This window comes from Poeciliopsis prolifica, unplaced genomic scaffold, assembly GCF_027474105.1.
Source record: "Poeciliopsis prolifica strain line A6 unplaced genomic scaffold, Auburn_PproV2 SCAFFOLD003, whole genome shotgun sequence".
Lineage (NCBI taxonomy): Eukaryota > Metazoa > Chordata > Actinopteri > Cyprinodontiformes > Poeciliidae > Poeciliopsis > Poeciliopsis prolifica.
The window spans coordinates 825337-844234 of record NW_026562378.1 but is presented as its reverse complement, the minus strand read 5'-3'; the positions used below and the strand labels follow the sequence as shown (position 1 = coordinate 844234).

Here is an 18898-nt window from a genome sequence, read left to right as displayed (position 1 = left end):
ATTAAATTAGAAAAGGAGATGAAACGTAAATAAAATGGGTATTTTCAAATTAGGTACGTATTTTATTTCTGAGTTCTGATATTGCTAACCTACAACAGATCAAGACCAGATTAAGAAAAAATACATAAATAAAGGAATGATGTGCTGCCTGTGAATCTGTACTTGTGTGTTGGTTGTATAAATGGGCGTACCTAAGCTTTTAACACATCAAAATATTGGAAGTAGGACTTTAAAATGATTGTGCAAACGTCGGAGTATTTGGAAGAAAACCATGGATTTTACGAGTAGGTCACTTCATATTGATATTTTTATGACTTTTCTGGTAACGCATCTATAATTTTTAAATTATGAAAAGTATCTTAGTCAGGTCCTAATACTCTGTCGAACATAAAATACAAAATGTATGTTAAAATATTTAAAGTAATGACGTGTTTTGATGCTTTTTTAAAGCTTGTATATAAATCATAAACTTTTGCACGCTTTAACGCTTTTATTTTGAAAGCAACCGTTGGAGACGGAAGTCATCCTTAACCTGACAGGTTTCTCTCTGGGACACCGGAAGCAATCGTGGGTTTGGTGACGCTGCATTAGACTGCAAGACATGATTCGGACCAGTGAGTATATTCAAATAATTAATGTAACATTCCGTGCTACTGATTCGTATTGTTCATTCAATTTATATTATAAATGAATATTTAACTATATAATTAGATGAAAACGCCGCTTTCTGCACGCGCTGCGGTGCTTCCTGTCTAGGTTAGCCTGTTCTGCTCTTAGCTAACCCTTTCAGTCGGCGCGAGACTTATCCGAATGAATGAACGAATGAATGAATGAATGAATAAATGAATAAAATATATAGTGATATGTATGTGTCTTTTCTATGTAATGTAACAGTGAAGCACGCGCTCAGGCCAAGTGGTGGGCTTGCTAACTTCGGCTGTGTGTCCGCAGAGCTACTCGGGGTTCTCCTCCTCAGCCTGGCTCTTGCTGGAGCTCAGGCTCTCACACCGTCTCACCACCTGTCCCTGTCTGATGTGGGACGGCTCCAGAATCTTCTGAACCAACCGTACGACGACCTGGAGTCCGCATACTACTCTGTGGTTGGGCTCATCAAGCTTGGAGCAGCTGTTCCGGATCCTGCAGTAAGATATTCACCGCTTCTGGTTCAGAACAAAAACTATTAATGTCATCGATGATTCCATTCATTATGTTCTCCTTATAAATCTGTTTTGCAGAAAGTTTGCCAGTTCCTGAAATCCCAACTGGATCCCGGTAGTGTTGATTCGCTGTTCTTTGCTGCTGAAACCAGTAAGGCCATTTCAGGATGTGAGGTATGAATTATTATCCTGCTCATTTACATCCCCCACACTAGTTTATTCATAGTTTTGTTGACTACAGAACATGGAACATGGAATAATAAAAGCCAGTATTTTTTAAAGACAAAACAGTCACTACAGAAGATTGAAACAAACAGCACTAACAACATTTCCATTTAAATTCAAATATACTTTATCCTAAAATATTTATCCTGAATGTTGTCGTATCTTCAGAGTTGTTGGGATAGTGTTGCTGTGGGTAGGAAGGATCTCCAGTAGCAGTCAGTATTGCAGCGCATCTAATGAGGCCTCGGACTGAAGACTGTTGCTGTGACATGCTAATAGCTTTAACTGCTGATAAAAAAAAAAAAAAAAAACAACTGTCATTTAAGAACCATGAAGAAAACATAGACAAAAAAAACTATGTAATTGATCAAATATTCATAATTAGTGCTGATATTGTAGTTTGATGTTATATTTTGACTATTTTTTTCACAGTAGGATTGAACAGCACAGGAAGTATTCTATGTCTTACATTTAACGCAGTGGAAATTACCCTTGTCCTTTTTTTTTTTTTTTAGATCCCCGTTGCCAATGAAACTAGGGACATCCTCCTGGCGGCGGTCAGCGAGGACTCGACCATGTCTCAAATCCACCGGGCAGTGGGTGCTCTCAGCTCCTTGGGGCTCCCGCTCGCTTCACAGGAAGTGGTCAGTGCCCTCACGGCGCGTATCAACAAGGAGGACAACGTCATGGCGTAAGTGTAAGATGGAATCGGTCCGATCAGCAGCTCCTCTGAACGCTACCTTACTCCGCCTGTTTGTGTGCAGCATCATCTCGGCCTTGCAAGCCGCATCCCGCCTGTCCCAGCAGGCAGAACTGGGAGGAATCCTGGAGGAGATTGAGGTGATTCTGCCAGCCTCCACTAGGTGGTGCCGTATTGCTGCTTTGGAATCGGTTTGAGAGGTTTTTGTGTTTTCTCTCAGGATCTGACAGCTCGTCTGGACGACCTAGGAGGCATGTACCTGCAGTTTGAGGAGGGGCTGGAGGCCACTGCCCTGTTTGTGGCGGCGGCGTACGGCCTGTCGGACCACGTGGATATGGAACCGCCTCTCAAAGAGGTAGGAGTTCTCGCATCGTCTCAGCTTTTCCTCCGATACCCCTAAAAGTATAAACATTAAATCAATTAGTTCCATGATAAATCAAAACAACTCTGGAATTTCCATTTGAATGATTTATCATTTCTCTTTTCTCTCTTTCTACCAAAAACTGGATGATAAAACTTTTCAGTCCAGTGCTTGGTTTTCAACTAGAACTGCTTTTGAAGTACAATTCAGACTTCATAATTCATTTTATTTATTGTTTATTTTGCATATTTAAAATGTCTTCCAGTTTCAGTGTTAAATGTTTATTAGAATTGAAAGTTTATTGATCTTTGAGAATGCATTATCATGCCATTATTGCCAGAAAAATGTCTCAAAACATCAATATTATAATTTATCGCTGCAACTTTGCCAAATTTGCCTACCTGAAAATCCTCTTTCTCCCCTCAGGACCAGGTCATCCAGCTGGTCAACTCCATCTTCAGTAAGAAGTCGTGGGATTCTCTGTCCGAGGCATTCAGTGTGGCAAGCGCCGCTGCTGCCCTGTCCAACAACCGCTTCCATGTCCCTGTGGTTGTCAGTGCTCAGGGTCCAGCCACCGTGTCCCACAACCAGCCCACCCTGCAGGTACACCCACTATCTGCTTCCTGCTGTGCACAACCACACGGCTAAAGAACAACTTTTTCGCAACAGCTGTTAAATCAGTTTGTCCACCTTCCATTCTCTCTGCCCCCCTGTAAACACACCACACCCTTATGCTGCACCCTACGGACTGATTAAGACATTCTATATTTATCTATCACTCCAATGTCATTATGTTCTTGAAACATAAAGACAAATAATAATCTTATGTCTTTAACGCCATCACAGTAGTGATGTCATGGCTCTGTGTGTTTTATTCCAGCTCCTGGTCACTGACGTCATGTCCCAACCTTTGGCCTCAGCCAGCGTTCTCGTGGAGTCTGCATATGCTGTGGCATCCAAGAGCACCGTTCTCAACCAGGCACCGTTCATTCATAACGAGTACGTATGACAGAGGTGACTTCACAGGAGGTGGCTGAGAAAGGAGGAGAGGAAGAAACTGTATTGTTGTTAAGCCTTAAAGATTTCAAATAAAGATCAAGATTAACAAATATTCCCTAGTTTTTCCCCTAGAAAATGGGGAGGGATTTTTAGAAGTGCACAGATTGATCGGCCTAATTTCTTTAATTTTGGGTGAACCACTATCAGTCGATACTTTCATATGGAACCCTAATTCATCTTTTCTACATTAGGACCCCTCGACTTTTTACTCCAGTAGTTAGTAGAATACCTGTGTAGGATAGCGGTGCATTCGCACTTTGTTTTCTGGTGAAAGTGTAGTGCGAATGCTTTCAGCTGAAGAGAGGAACTCAAATGAGCTAAAAAGCCAAAGTGATGCAACAATTCTCACAGGACTTTTACAGTAAAGCTGCTAAAGTAACTTAGATCTGAGTAGGCCTGTCTCAATAAGAAATAAATCAATTAATCACATGCTGAATTAAGACAAATCAATAATTTCCATCTGCAAGATTGATCATTTCACCCATTTTTGTCTTTCAAGCAAAAATTGGATGATAAGTCTTCAGTCTAGTGTTTTGGTCTCAACTAGAACTTTTTTTTTTGGAAGGACAATTTTGTTTTCAGCTGAACAACAATTAATTTTATTTGTTGTTTTGTTTATTTATTTTGGATATTTAAAATGTTTTCCTGTTCCAGTGTAAAATGCTCAATTAGAATATAAAGTTTATTGTTCTTTGAGAATGTGTTCTTGAATCATTACTCTTATTACTTGAAAATGGTTTCAAAACACCAATATTATCCCTTAAAACAATAACTTCTGGGACAAATCATCATCCAGCAAAAGTTGGTGATGTGACAGGTGTAGATCTGACTGAAAATAAGAGTTTAAACTGCTGTTTTCTAGCTTTAATTTTATGAAAATGTCCAAATGTTTTATCCTTTGAACATACCTAACTGCCTCTGGACTCATTTACAGTTTGAATGTTAGCCTTTAGCTAACCTAATGCCAGAGTAGTTGAGTCAAAAGCAGAAACCTTTACAAAATATGTTCTTAATGAGAAAATCAAGAAAAAAGTTAAAGTACTAAGTGACAAAAGTCATGGAGTAATCATGTTCTAAAAATGGTAAATATTTTGAAATTTGAAAAAAGGATAAAATAACAGTGAGGTCATCTGAGGTGTGTGAATGCATTGATGCCAACACTGCAAAATATATAGAACCTCAATATGCACTGTGATGATGGGAGCAAATGAATGAGAAATTATTTTTAATTTAATGGTAATCTTCAACAACAACACAATATGTTTTTTGTAATATCGTTCAATGCTGATCCACAACAGGGTTACCTATTACCTGAGCGAATGCAGCTTGTTTCCTCCATGTTCTGCCTTAATGACTGTGAATCCTATATGGGTGTGGACAGCAATTCTACTGATTATTTACTGTGTTGTTCTTTGTTTCTGTTTTTAGTGGCGTCTTTGAACTGAATTTCATGTCCAGCCAGCCGGCCAGTGGATATTACCAGTTCACAATTGGTGTGACTGGGGACAGCCGACTAGTAGCCAATCACATTGAGGTACGATTAGTTTCACTAACTAACCATGTTTGAGTCATGCTACTGCTTCTGCTGTGAAGTTCCAACTATCCATCCATTTTCTAACACCCTCAATCCTGATGGAGTTACCAGGGGTGCTGATGCCTATCTTCAGCGAACATACACCCTGGATATGTCGCCAGTCTGGCACTCTGAAGTTTTCTTTACTAATTTTCATTATGACAGTAGAATAAAGAAAGTTCCAGACTCCTTTTGACATTTTTATTTCACCTTTATTTGTAAATCTCATTCAAAGGGTTTCATTTTTCAAGAGCAACCAGTTTGAAATATACACACAAAACAGTAATATAAAACACAATATAGTCAATTAACTGAAAAAAGTACAACTCAAAATAAAACAAAAGACCATAGCAGTAAAACATTAGGAGCTGAAACAATATTGCTAAATGCCTGATTGTCCATAAAAAAAGACTGAATGATTCTGTTTGTTGGTGTTGCATTACAGGTAGGTTTTTCATATGATAGCAGCTTCTTTTGCTGTTTGGTTTTGGACACCAACAAATTGAGTCTCGGCTGGCCAAATAGAAGTGAGCAAAAATGTGCATATTTAAATCTAATGTAGTACATTAGATTTAAATAATTAATGTTTATTCTGCAACAAAAGAACGATTCTTCTACTTTTGGAGCGCCGCTGTGATGGGTTGAGGGCGGCAGATTACATGAACAGGAACATTTCAGCCAGATTGATTTAGGCAGTAATGAACAAGCAAAGATGCAAAGTGTATTCACATTGTTTTCTAAACATAGAACAAAACATCTGAATAATATTAACAATTATATGTAATCATGCTTATTTTTGAAAAAGCTATTGTGCAGAAATTGTTAAAAGGAAACAACCTTTTACATTTAGTGTGGATTACAAACATTGTGTCCTGTATTCATTTCCAACAGTTGGTGGCTTTTAAGGTTAATCAGAATTACTGTCATTGAATGTTTTATAATAACTATTCTATTGTTAGCTAAGGCATAAAAAGATACAAATATCTAATCACAGTTGTATAATTGCGGTGAGGTTAGAGAGATGCACCGATCTGGCCAATACCAGATTTCAGATATATTTGATAATTAGTTTCCAATTTTAACCAATGCCATTCTGATTCTTTTTATTATTATTTCCTTTTAATTTAAACATATATTTGTTTACCCTGGACCAGCTCTTTTATTATAGGCAAATGCAAAATGGAAAACTTTAAGTTTATTAGAAAGATAAACGTTAACAAGGATACCTTTGCAATCCCTTCATTTTCAGTTGAGTTCATCTAATGAGGAATTCATGATTAATGTTTTTAATATTTACCTGTTGAATTAAGAGAAAACTGGAATGATCAGGCCTGAATTTAAACAACCTCTCTCCATATATGACTCCATCAGAAAGACCTCCAAATCAAAACCACATACTCTGACCCCTACAAAAACACACACTCCAGAACTGGAATAATAATAGCTGCGGCTGCTTGACTCAGTGGTGTGCTGTGTGTGTTAGTATATGCTTGGATCACGGCACATTTGTATTTCCATTCAATAGAGAATACAACATGAGTCATGGCACCTCTGTATACAGCTATAGTGATCTCAACCATTTTGTCCTGGTGTCCATTAGTTTTATGATGCAATGCCTTGCAAAAGAATCCACACCCCTAGACTTATTTCTCACATTTTGTTTTAAGATATTGTGGAGGCATTTATTAGGTATTAGAGGGATAAGATATTAAGAGTCACCACTCGATATAATCACTGTAAGCAGTGATTATTTGTGATGTGGAAGGTAACCATTACATGATTTTCATATCTCTGCAAATAGAAATCTGAAAAGTTGTGGCATGAGTGATTATGTATCCCTTTTATTGTGACATCCAACACAAATGGCCTTTGTGTCGCCTAATCTGCGATGTGAGACTGGGCTCTCCTCCACAGTGTTCTCACGAAAACCAGGAAGATGGAGCACATCGGCCCAGTTCTAAAGTTCTTCCAGTGGTGTCTTGTCATTAATAAGTTTGAATTTATTGCCAGTTGGCTGGAAGGTGTTAGTACATGTCTGTAGAGATACAGATCTTGAATCTCATTCATAAAGGTCTTGGAAAAGTCTTAAATTTGATTTGGTGAAACCTGCCAAAACCCTATGTGCAGTGCTAAGGGGTTTCCACTAGTAATTATGTGGTATGAACCCAATTTTAGAACCTATTTTGAAACCTCATAGGATTCAGTCACTGAGTGGTCAGAAGGAATCGACTGGTTGCTGAAAAATCTGTCACATTTAAAGTTTGTCATGACCCATGCAAAAGAAGGTCTAAAAAATGGAGCAATTTGGTCATCACTCTACAGTAAGGGCAGGGTCTCCTCCAGAAAACTTGCTAGGGCAGTATACCAGCGGCCCACCATGCTTTTGTATTTAAAAACATGTTACGTTCTCTTAACAGGAAATTAGCGGAGATTATGTGTTATTGTATTGTTTTCTTGTGGTTTTGCAAAACACATTACGTTTTAACCTGTGGTTACATAAGGAACTGAACTGATAATATCACTTGTTTCATTTAAACTTTTAGCTGAAGGTCAAAGTTTCCACTGAGGTTGCTGTAACTAACATGGACCTCTCTGTGGTGGACAAGGACCAGAGCATCGGCACAAAGACCACCAGGTCAGGAAACATGGCGGACCTCTGGGGCTGCTGCTCTGGACACCCAGAGGCAAGACGTTTAACAGCATTTATTGTCTCTTTCTTTGGTCTGTTAACGCAGAGTGCAGTATCCCTCCAAAGCCAAGAGTTCCTTTACAGCAGACAGCCACCAGAACTTTGCCATGTCCTTCCAGCTGGTTGACGTCAACAATGAGCAGGAGCTCACCCCTCACCAGGTCTGTAGCTGTACGCTGTGCTGCTGTTTCTGCTCTTATAATTATCATTGTTAGCGTTAAATTATACAGCTAATTGGCCAAGAGTTGGAGCTCATTAACACCCAACGCCTTTGTTGTTCCTACAAGACGTTTGTCCGGCTGCACAATCAGAAAACCGGCCAGGAGGTCGTATTCGTCGCTGAACCTGATAGCAAGAACCTCTACAAGTTCGAGTTGGACACGGCTGAACGGAAATCAGAGTTCGATTCCATGTCTGGTACCTATTCTCTCTACCTCATGGTAGGAGATGCCACCCTGGAGAATCCCATCTTGTGGAATGTGGTCAGTGTCCAACCAGGCTTCGTTTTTGGAAATGGCGATTTCTCATATCTAAGGTGTTGCTGAAACTGACTTGTAACCTCTCAACAGGCTGATGTCATCCTTAAGTTTGCAGAAGAAGAAGCTCCAGTCGCTGTTCAGCCAAAGACCCTTTATGTACCCAAACCAGAGATTCAGGTACTACGTCTGTTTTCTTTCGGTGTCTGTACATCTTTTATATATATATATATATATATATATATATATATATATATATATATATATATATATATATATATATATATATATATATATATATATATATATATATATATAAATAAATTGGCCTGTGTCGTGAATATGTATTTTTTTTCTTCTTGGACCTGTATCGGGCAAAAGTTCTAGTGGTGCACAGACATCATCACTGCCCTCTGTCTCTTGATATGGTTAAGGCTGCTGGTAACAAGCTGCTAATACTAATTAGCCTGTTAAATTTTTGTGCATCACGGGTAAGTGTAACTATATCGCCAGTTTACTGGACAACATTTGTCTTCACCATTGATTGGCTTCTGTTGACAACCCATATGAAGCTAGATGCATTCTGTGCCTGTTGAGAACGGATTGGACAGCCAGAAGTTTAAGGCCTAGTCCAGATGTAGCCAGGAATAGGGAAATAAATAAATTTGTATCTATTTATTTTAATATGCTATTTCAAAGTAGCTCAATCTATTTATTTGTCCACACAAATGAACCTCCTGGGCCATGTTCATTTTTAACAGGAAGTCGTGGTTGTTTTGAAGCAATCTGCTCAGGTTTTGTAGAGCGCTACACCGCCCCCTATGGATTTGGCATGTTGAAAACAACGTTGAGTGGCAGATTTTTTAATTAAGATTTTCTTTCACTATAAAGATATTGGTCTTAATAATGACTCAGTTAAGTGAGCACAAAGCTTCATTGTGACTCATTTGAAATCTTTTTCTGTGCAGCATTTGTTCAGGGAGCCGGAAAAGAAGCCTCCAACGGTGGTTTCCAACACCTTCACTGCTCTTGTATTGTCTCCGCTCCTGCTTCTGCTTATTCTGGTAATATTGAAAAACATGCTTAAAGTGTTTTTTTTTTTTTTTATCTGTTCAAAAATCTATTTAGAAGCATCACTTGTGTAGCAATCGGTATTTTTAGATCCACAATCCCATTTTCAATGAGAACATGGTCAATGGACTGTCCAGTATAAATATAATGCCTTTTTTAATTTAAAAACACAATAGCCCAGTGTTGTTTTTTTGTCTGCTGAGTGTTAGGTATTGTTGCTGCTAATCATAGTATTTTATTAGCGATAAACCATTTGTTCAGCTCTTTTGTTTGCCGCTCTGACTGGAGAGTAAAATGATCTCATTGTTAGAATTTTCCCTCTCTTTTGTAGTGGTTTAAGCTCGGAGCCAACATTTCCAACTTCAGCTTTTCTCCAAGCACCATCCTGTTCCACCTGGGACATGCGGGTAAGCTCCCACAGTTTTTTCACGTTTGCTCCGTAATTAAAGCTGTTTTTAATCATAACATCAAATTTAAATGGAATATATTCCTGCGTCTTGAACTTTGTCACATTTTCTCTAATTCTACAAACTCAATTAAATCTGATGGTGTGGCATGTATTTTTCACCCTGTTTGTATTGATACTGCTGTAGAACAGCAGATCTTTTGAAGGTCTCTACCACCTATGCACATCTGGAGTCTGAAATTGTTAAATTTTATCGGCAACATGCATCAATCTGATTAGTTTCAATTGACCTCCATCTGCAAAGTTTTTGTTGGGTTTTGTGCTAAGCTAACCCTGTTTACTGTAGAGGATGGATCGTCCTCTCTTCTAAGACTTAATCTTAGAACTAATAATGGGGCTCAGTTAAAAGTTTTGAGTTAATTCCAGACTCTGTAATGAATTAATCCCATCTTAATCGAAAACTGTATATAAAATACACTGCATATAAATGATTGAATACGGTGAATAGATGTCTGAGCTCAGCAACAAAGATATTTATTGTTTTGAATCTGTTATTTAGGTTCTTCAACCATCAGGTTGGAACAAAGTGTTATTCTACCCATTCAGCTTCCCAGAGTTTCAGAAACTTCTGATCTTTTATGGAGCTTCTTTAGAAATATGGACTGTTGACGCCGACATTAGCGTTAGCCTCTACATGTTTAGCATTGAGATGTGTGTTGTTTTAGGCTTGAATAAACTAACTCCTTTTGGCACAACATGAACACAACAATCGTCTTTTCCAGCTTCCAATCAGAATGTTTTCTTGAAATAAAGTGAAATCCCAGTGGGACCAAGAGAAGCAGTGTTCTATCACTGTTGTTGCAGATGTCACTTGTGCTTCAGATTTAGGGGCATAACAGAAAAGTGCAAATACAAAAATTTCATACAGAATCTTTTATAGGTTACAAAAAAATTATATAAATTTTAACATGATAAATTCTGGGTAATTAATCGGAATGTGTTAAAGTCCTAGTTAAAACATTTTGGTGTTTGGCTCGGCAGTTGAATGCTAATAATTTATGGACTATATACCTTCTGAAGGTTGTTGGTTGCACTTGATTTTATTTTATGGGTGTCTGGTGAAAACAAATGTTTGCCCAATATTCCAAATTTTTCTTTGTAAAACATGTCGAAATATTACAGTTCAAGGAGTATGAGTAATTTTGCAAGATGTTTTATGACATTTTATTTCTAAAGAAGCAGTCAGATGAAAAGGTTGCACATTCTTTTACTTTGACTCTTCTGTCTCTTCGAACAATAAAGTTCATCATGTGGCTCTTAATTTACTTAAAGTCTTCTGTTGTTCCAGCCATGCTGGGTCTGATGTACGTCTACTGGACCAACCTGAACATGTTCCAGACTCTGAAGTATTTGGCAATCATTGGCGGCGTAACCTTCCTAGCGGGGAACCGCATGCTGGCCCAGAAAGCAGTGAAGAGGTAAGTATTCTGACGGAGAGAGTCCTTCACCCGGACAGAAAAGCCTCACCCCTCATTCCTGGTGACGAACACTGCTGCTGCTCTTTGTAATTCTTAGCTGCAAACCTGAAGAAAAAGAGCCTTTTCTGTCTGTAGCTCCCCTTTTAATGGAACTTCAAAGGATCATTTCAGTCCAAAGGTCTCTGCCAGAAGAAGAGCTCATGAATACAAGAAGAGAAGCATAGCAACAGAGGGGGCAATTTCCCCCCCATCAGTATGTAGAGCTCTTCAGGGGCTGGAGTGAGCAATTTGCAGCCTGTGTCCCTGACTGAAGAGGTCACTTTGACTGCCCTCTCTTAAGCCAGCCCATTTAACCCCCTTTAAGCAAAGAGAAGGTTTCGGTGAATGATTTCCCTAATGTTGGACGTTTTCCTTCTGTCTTTTTAACCCTTCTGTCCGCACCTTGCTGTCTCTCTACTCCTTTTTCAGGATTGCTGCAGAGCAGAGTAGTAGGTTGGCAAAGTATAGGAGCCTTCGGTAAAGCCCCCCCACACTTTTGTAACATAAGAGTGGGTTCTGCTTCCAGTCTGAAGTAAGGGCGTTCTCTGAGACTGCATCCACACTGCATTTACCATAATGTGTGGCAGTGTGCATGGCTGTGTGGTGCTCTCATCCCCCAATCACTCACCCCATCATGACCATTACAACCAGAGTCATTACAGCAACATAGTAATCCCTCCATTGTGGTCTACACTCTACTATACAGTTTGCTGTTCAAATGTTATTATAATTTTTTTTTTTTACATTTTTGAGACTATGCCCTTTTTATAAAATGCATGACCAGCTTCACTAGTTGGATGAATCCAGTCTGAGTAATCACTAACGTTTTCTTTCTTTTTCCCCACAGAATGGAGAAAAAATAAGGACAAAAACATTCAAAGAAGAAGCTGATGGTCATTTTGTAATTTTATTTTCTTGGTTTGCTACAAAATCAGACTCTGGAGGAAAATGGCACGAATGTTCAGGAATCCAATCGACGGTTTTAAACATGCAGTACGACTGTTGCTTAACAGAAGGGACAGAGACGCCTTGGGACAAACACTGACAGATTCTCCTGCAGAGGGCGGTAGAGCTTATGATCGTTGCACTTTTCTTTTTGTCCAACACAGCAGAGTTTTTTCAGTACATTTTTTTTGTGGTTTCTTGATGAAAATTGGGTTTTGTCCTTTTTTTTTGTACATTCCTCTTTGTTGATGCTCTGTGCCCTTTTTCACCTCAGAAAGAAGCTGCTGCTTCTTCTTCTTCCAGAAATAATCAACAATTGGACATTGCACTGACACCCCAAAATAGTATCAACTACTCTGATGGGTTTGCCTGTGGTACTCTTTTATTTTCTACAGAAGATGCTCCCAGGATGTTGATGAGAAAAATTTTTTTTGTAATGAAGATGGGGAAAATAAAGAAGCTGAGGTGAATTTATGCTTGTTTGTCGTTTATTTCTTCATGTAAAAAGAAGGTAACTAAATCATTTCTGTAAAGGTTTTAAAAGGTTCATAGATGTAAATAACCAAATGCTTACAGACATGTAACCTTGTTTTTCCTTCCAAACTTTTAGTATAATGGAGGAGATGATTCAGTCTTGATCTTTATTGTATTCCTGAAAGTGTTGGATGCATCGCCAATCAATGTCACATTTTTCAACTGGAAAAATGTACAGCATAAAAACATTAACAAGTACTTGTAGAATCACTCATCAAGAAGCCATTATTTTGAACATTAAGTGTTCAGGTTCAAGGCAAACTTTCATTTTGCATGTCTTTCCCCATTACTGTCACATTGCTGTTGAAGGCCACTGGAGTAAGAGAACCTAAACTGGTTCTGAAGTTTACAGAAATATCAGTAATGACCAGTTTGAGTAACTTGGCTCAAACACATCTACATCTGTCTTAGAGGGTCTGTGATGCAACCAAGCTAACCAACAAAGCTACAGCAGACTGTTACAGGATAGGGGTTGATTCTAGTAGAGCAGAGTAACAGTAGCGTTAAAATCCTCAGGTAAAAACAGCTGTTTGCAGTAAATCATATTTTAGCTGACTAAAACATTTAAGCTAGCATCCTCATGTTGAGGAAAAACTATTTTCATTAAAATGCACAATTCACTTAAAACACCAGGTGTTTCAGAAGAATTGGTTTTTCAATCTTAAAAAAAAAAAAAAAAAAAAAGGAATTTCTTTTAAACCCTAAAAATGTTCAATATTATAAATGAAATGACCAAAATCATTTCTTGTACATAATTTGTAAATCACTGTAAAACTAAACATGGATCCATAGATTTCTCTTTATTTGTCTAGAAGAAAGTTTGTCTCCTCAGCAACAGATTCTGTCCTGCTGGACAGTTTTGATCTTACATTTTATTTCCAGAGTGTCATAATGCATAACTGTGGCAACAAGGTATTGTTTTTACAGCTGGAAGCGGCTCATTAGCATATCGAAAGTTCAAATAATACCTGAACTCTGACTCCAACTCACAGATGAGTTGAAATAGAGGCGATGTGGATTTACTTTGTGTTGCAGGCCAGGACCATCAGATGAAATGCACATTAAATGAAATTAAATAAAAATGATTAACCAAAACATTATTGTTTATTTTACTTTGTTTACAATCCATTATTTTTTTCCCATACATTCTGTCTTTTACTGATTCATGGTCATGCAAAACCATAACACGCCGTGGCACTGAAGTGCTACTCAATTATGGTCATGCCCAAAAGGAAACAAAATCCAACCCAGAGAGTTGATGTTGATGGCTGGGCTCAATGAGGGAGAGTGGTAGTGATGATGTGAGCTGTGGGTGTGACTGAGCCTCAGGTTCAGTATAAACTGACCATGGATGCAGAGGGGGGCGACCAGCAGTGTCCCTGTCTCTTTTGTCCTGTTTTTCCCGGCAGTGACGGACGATGAGAGTGGAAGGCACCGAGTAGAGGCTCAGCAGGGACGCTCTCAATCTGCGTTAAAACTAGGTAACTCTCAACACACACACACACGCACCTACACACACACACACACACACACACACACACACACACCCCCCACACACACACACACACACACACACACACACACACACACACACACACTACTCATGAGTCTAACATGAACTGTTCCATTGGGTGTTTCCTTTTTGTGTCTGAGGATACACATCTCCATGCCTCAACTTAGTTTTTTTGTAGTTTCTTTTTTCAGTTGTGTGGTGACGCTGATGCTGGGAAACTATGATTTCAGCTTTTTTTTTTTTCTAATGTAATTTCTACTCCTGTCATTTATTCTGGTAGTTCAGTGTTCTCCAGGACTTACTGCGATGATGGAGAAAGCTGCTGTGCTGCTGCTGCTCTTCTGCTGCCTGGTCATGTCTTTGTCAGGCTCCCCGCTCTACCCGTCCATCAGGTACGTCTCAACATTCACAACTTGTTAAATGCTGTTTTTATAGAGCGATTTAAGGATAATTTGAAGGTTTTGGAAATCCCTCATCACTGTTTGAATCAGGTGTTTTTGTAGAAACTACATTATTAAAATAATATTTTGTGTTTGGTTTTAATCAATGTTCTACAGTTGAAATAAAGATAGTTCAACAGCTAAAAGAAACTTAAAAGGTACTGGTCAAAATTTTTAAAGATGTACATGCCTGAATTAAGCTGATTTTTTTAAACATAATTTTGCACATCTTCTTTTTAACTCAAAATATATATATTTATTTTTTTATATATATATTAAAGGATAATTTTGTAGTAAGGCATGTGTTTCTCGATATGTATCCACTAATCACTTATTGGCAATTGGGCAACAGGTTCAGGAGGTAAAATCCAACATGCTTCTACCCGACAACACTGAAGGTCATTCTGGACGATTCCAGTGTCACTATGCCAGAAAATGTAGGTCTCTGCACCAGGCTCTTGCTCTGCCCTGCTGTTCCTCAGGACACGCCTGTAAAACCCTCAAAGGTTATACAGGAAGCTGACTTCAGCTGCTTGTGATTGAGCTCTCAGTATGTTCATACCTTTCTAACCGCATTTCTACAGAAGACGCCTCACTCTGTTTAACACTCTACTGGTCTACCCTTCCATCATGAAGAATAAGCTTGTCTGTCTGGAGCAAACACTGACCGTCACCAGTCTGGACTGAGATGTCCACTAAGGTCATTGATGGAAGACACCAACAGAACCACATCCTCTCCCCAAACCAAATACTCTCCTCTCCCAAACTGCTTTGGTATCGTTGTCTATGAAGCCCAGAGACTGGAAAGAGGCAGAGATCAACACAGATTTCATATCCCTAACATCCACAGATGTGAGTTGAATATCTACCATATAAGCTCCTCCACCAGATGTCCCCTTTTCACCTATTATACTTGTTTGGGCGCCACCTGGTGAAGGGCCACTACAATAGTACAAATAAAAAAAAATACATCTATTCTGACAAGATGACAGAATCTGTTGCAAAGTGTCAACAAGACCTCGGGACTAGCAGCATTGCTCACTCGCTGCGAACTTCCTCGCCTGCAAGTTTGCCTTTAGGATTAGCAATGCATCTAAACTAGATAAAGCTGGAAACAAACTTCAATTCTTGCTCCATCATAGAAACCTTGTCAACCACAAAGTAGAGAATTTATATATTTAATTTCTTATTTGAATCAACAGAGGTTTTTTTTTTGGATTGAACTGAATTAATGTTTCTGTTTTTAGCTGGACGCTGCATGCAACAAATGAGAATAACAGCTGACTGAAGTATCTTCATTGATGTTTATTGAAACATTAGTCATTCTAAACAATCTAATATCTCATTTGTTTGGGTCAGTAAAACTCAAACAACAAAGATATCTATGAGGTGTCGTTTGTAAAGTTAGTCAAAACTAATGTAAGAAAAAAAATCTGTCATATTATGCCCATGTTATTTATCATCTTATAAATGTCACAACTTCAAATAAATACCTATCTTTAAGCTAACTGTTCAGCCTGAAGTTCAATATTTAGCGTGCTATTTAGTTTGTAAAATTACTGTGTTAATTAAATATTTAGTTTGAAACTGTTACACTTAAACATGAAAATATGAGTTTTCTTTCTTTTTCTGCAAGAAAAGTAACAATTTATTGCTCCAAACTTTGACTGTGTAACTTTACAAATGCCCCCCCCCACAGATATCCAACAGTTACTAACCAGGTTAAAAGAAATAAACGATCAAACAGACAAGTCTACGTTCATTCCTAATGCAAATGTTGTTTTGAACTTTTCACCACTTACTTTTCCTGTCATGTCTTTGTCCTTATGCAAAGAAGGGTCAAGATGTCTGAATTAGTCACTGTAGTTACATTGTTCCACTAGTGCATCTTAATCATGTTGTCCAGCGCTCAGGCAGCAGAACATGTCATTTGACAAGGACAAGAGCATTTTGTAAACCCCAAGCACGATTTAGCTTCTAACATGAAAATGAGATTTAATAACTCATAACTGCGGCTTAAAGTTGAGGAAGGGCATGTTTGAAATTCAGTATCGGACATTCAGGAAGAATATGGTGATGTCTCACAGGTTTGGCCAAAGGGACACGTCCATCCTCATGACATCTTCCCTGAAGAATCCGACAGAGCAGCAGGACGAAGACAAGATCTCTCTGAGGGACGGAGAGGAACTGCGGTGCGTATGGCTGTTGTTTGGCAAGATGCAGTGAAAACTAAGAAAATATGTCTGTGAGGAAACTCTTTTATTGTGGGCAAATCAAACCAAAGTTACTTACATTTATGCATTTGTAAAGCAAAGCTAAGAAAATCATATTTCATTAAAGCAAACTGATGTCAGCTTCCTCTTCTCTGATCTTTAGCTCTGAACGTCACGCTGATGCCATCTTTACCAACAGTTACAGGAAGGTCTTGGGCCAGATCTCTGCCAGGAAGTTCCTTCAGACTATCATGGGCAAACGGCTCGGGTAGGCAGGGGCGTCTGTGCGCAGAGTGTGTTAGTCACTGCAGAGCTTCATTGTCAAACTCCTATTGTGGCCATCACTGTGCTCTTTTGCAGAGATGAAAGTGAGAGCTACATGAAACGTCAGTCAGACATCTATGAGGGGACGTTTAAAGAAGATCTCACATCCATCCAACGCGATCAGAGGTACAGAAGAAGGCGGGGGAATGTCATGAGGCCCAGGTGAAGAAATACCTCAGGCTTTAAAATCGAAATCCTCCCTCAGCGATATTTTGTTGTTGAAACTAAGTTAAACACTGATTCTCTACAGAAGTTGAGGATTAACTGAAGAGTGGGAGCCATCACTGATTGGGTCCTTTTACTTTATCTAATGTATTCTATACAAATAAAGTTAGTAATATTGTCTTTTGTTAGTTGTTATTAAGAATTAAATTATTAATAATAATTATTATTATTAAAAACTGTGAAGACAACCTATGTTTGGTGTCATTCCTGGGGAGAACGGGATCATTCCAATGAGCAGATTTGATTTACATCGGCTTACAAAAATATTCATACCTCTTATCTTCTTTTTTATCATTGCAAAAACAAACTTTAATGTGCTCTATTAGGATTTATGTGATAAGAAACAAGAAGCTTTCTGATGAGGGCTGTGTAGCTTATGAAGCAATTAGTCCAAGCTTTGAACATATCAGAGCATTCTTCAATAGATAAACTGCAAATCTTCCAAAGCATGACTGTTTACCTAAGGCCAGGAAATGAGCGCATTAGTTGGAGAAGTAGCCAAAATGTCTACAGTCAATTTTGGAGGAGCTGCAGAGACTCTTGGCTGAGGTGGGGCAACATGTAGATAAATATTGGCGGTGTTCTCTGGTCTTTTTTGAAAAGCGGCCAGAAGGATGCTCAGTTGAGCGATAAAAAAGCCCTGCAGGGAACACTGCAAATGTGTGAGAAAAGTAGAGACCAACCTTTTGATTGAGGTGACTATGTGTTACTCTTTTAAGCATGCTGCTTGGTGGCTTTCTTGTTTGACCGAAATTAGTTTAACCCATTTTTTGTTGTTACAAAACCTAACCCAGACTGCCAGGTCAAACTCTTAATCCAGTCCAGTTGGAATAAATGGACCCTTGGCTGGTTTTGTTCATTTTTGGCTCATATGGTAGGGAAGTAATAACTCTGCAATAATAAATCAGTTCCCTCTTCCAAGGCTGCAAGAGCAAGATTAGATCATTCTGTTCGTGCAGATTTTGTTGCTGACACATTGTGTGGGCAAACAGTCTTTTATTTGGGAAGTTAGCAACTGTTATATCAAAATGATGTAGTAGGAGGATCTTTCCAAGTGTTCTTGCAGATCACAGGACAAAATTTTCCATTGTTGTTGAATATTGGCTGCTGGGTTATTTGAACTCAGCAGTTTTTAAAGACATAGTTGATAAAAGTATGACCATAATATTGTGGCAGCACCTTTACTATTCTTACAGATGCAACAACAGTCCAGTACAAAAACACTGTAAAAAAACACTTATTGCGACAGGTTATAAAAACAGAAATATGACCAAAAATCACAGGAATCATAATGCATTTAAATAAGTAAATTGTGTAGCTGTATAAGAATAGTGCAATTGCAAAACTTCGGAACCCTTTTCTGGGTATGTAAAATGAATCTAAATAAAACTCAGCTTCAGTTGTCAGGAACCTTGTTAGGTGGGACATTTTAGAGACGGACTACAAATACGGACGTACTGCAGATGGATT

General features: G+C 38.5%; 2 protein-coding genes across 4 annotated transcripts; both read left to right on the top strand.

The window, feature by feature from the left end:
• The first annotated feature begins 526 nt into the window (after nucleotides 1-526).
• Nucleotides 527-12649, top strand: rpn2 (ribophorin II). Of its 3 annotated transcripts, none has more exons than XR_008605805.1 (18): nucleotides 527-614; nucleotides 952-1142; nucleotides 1236-1331; nucleotides 1898-2073; nucleotides 2147-2222; nucleotides 2303-2437; nucleotides 2870-3046; nucleotides 3324-3442; nucleotides 4931-5036; nucleotides 7619-7710; nucleotides 7811-7925; nucleotides 8052-8246; nucleotides 8334-8420; nucleotides 9209-9304; nucleotides 9643-9718; nucleotides 11066-11195; nucleotides 11664-11766; nucleotides 12082-12649. XR_008605805.1 is itself a non-coding variant. In XM_055027498.1 (17 exons), exons 1-17 carry the CDS (start codon nucleotides 602-604, stop codon nucleotides 12095-12097), a joined length of 1953 nt encoding a protein of 650 aa, XP_054883473.1. In that variant the 5' UTR covers nucleotides 545-601; the 3' UTR covers nucleotides 12098-12649. The 3 variants fall into 3 exon arrangements, 1 of the variants encoding a protein (XP_054883473.1); XR_008605804.1 differs by having other exon boundaries at nucleotides 545-614; nucleotides 895-1142; XM_055027498.1 differs by lacking the exon at nucleotides 11664-11766 and having other exon boundaries at nucleotides 545-614; nucleotides 895-1142.
• A 1453-nt stretch (nucleotides 12650-14102) lies between these two features.
• Nucleotides 14103-17489, top strand: ghrh (growth hormone releasing hormone). The gene is made up of 5 exons (XM_055027298.1): nucleotides 14103-14194; nucleotides 14507-14618; nucleotides 16754-16858; nucleotides 17043-17147; nucleotides 17240-17489. Exons 2-5 carry the CDS (start codon nucleotides 14533-14535, stop codon nucleotides 17367-17369), a joined length of 426 nt encoding a protein of 141 aa, XP_054883273.1. The 5' UTR covers nucleotides 14103-14194; nucleotides 14507-14532; the 3' UTR covers nucleotides 17370-17489.
• The last annotated feature ends 1409 nt before the right edge of the window (nucleotides 17490-18898 follow it).

Excerpts from the sequence above, each read along its gene's own strand:
- rpn2 (XM_055027498.1), top strand. Across the intron at positions 7,926-8,051 it reads AGGAGCTCACCCCTCACCAG|ACGTTTGTCCGGCTGCACAA; the intron begins GTCTGTAGCTGT and ends TGTTCCTACAAG. Across the intron at positions 9,305-9,642 it reads TCCTGCTTCTGCTTATTCTG|TGGTTTAAGCTCGGAGCCAA; the intron begins GTAATATTGAAA and ends TCTCTTTTGTAG.
- ghrh (XM_055027298.1), top strand. The coding sequence starts at position 14,533 with ATGATGGAGAAAGCTGCTGTGCTGCTGCTGCTCTTCTGCTGCCTGGTC. Across the intron at positions 14,619-16,753 it reads CCGCTCTACCCGTCCATCAG|GTTTGGCCAAAGGGACACGT; the intron begins GTACGTCTCAAC and ends GATGTCTCACAG. Across the intron at positions 16,859-17,042 it reads AGGGACGGAGAGGAACTGCG|CTCTGAACGTCACGCTGATG; the intron begins GTGCGTATGGCT and ends TCTGATCTTTAG.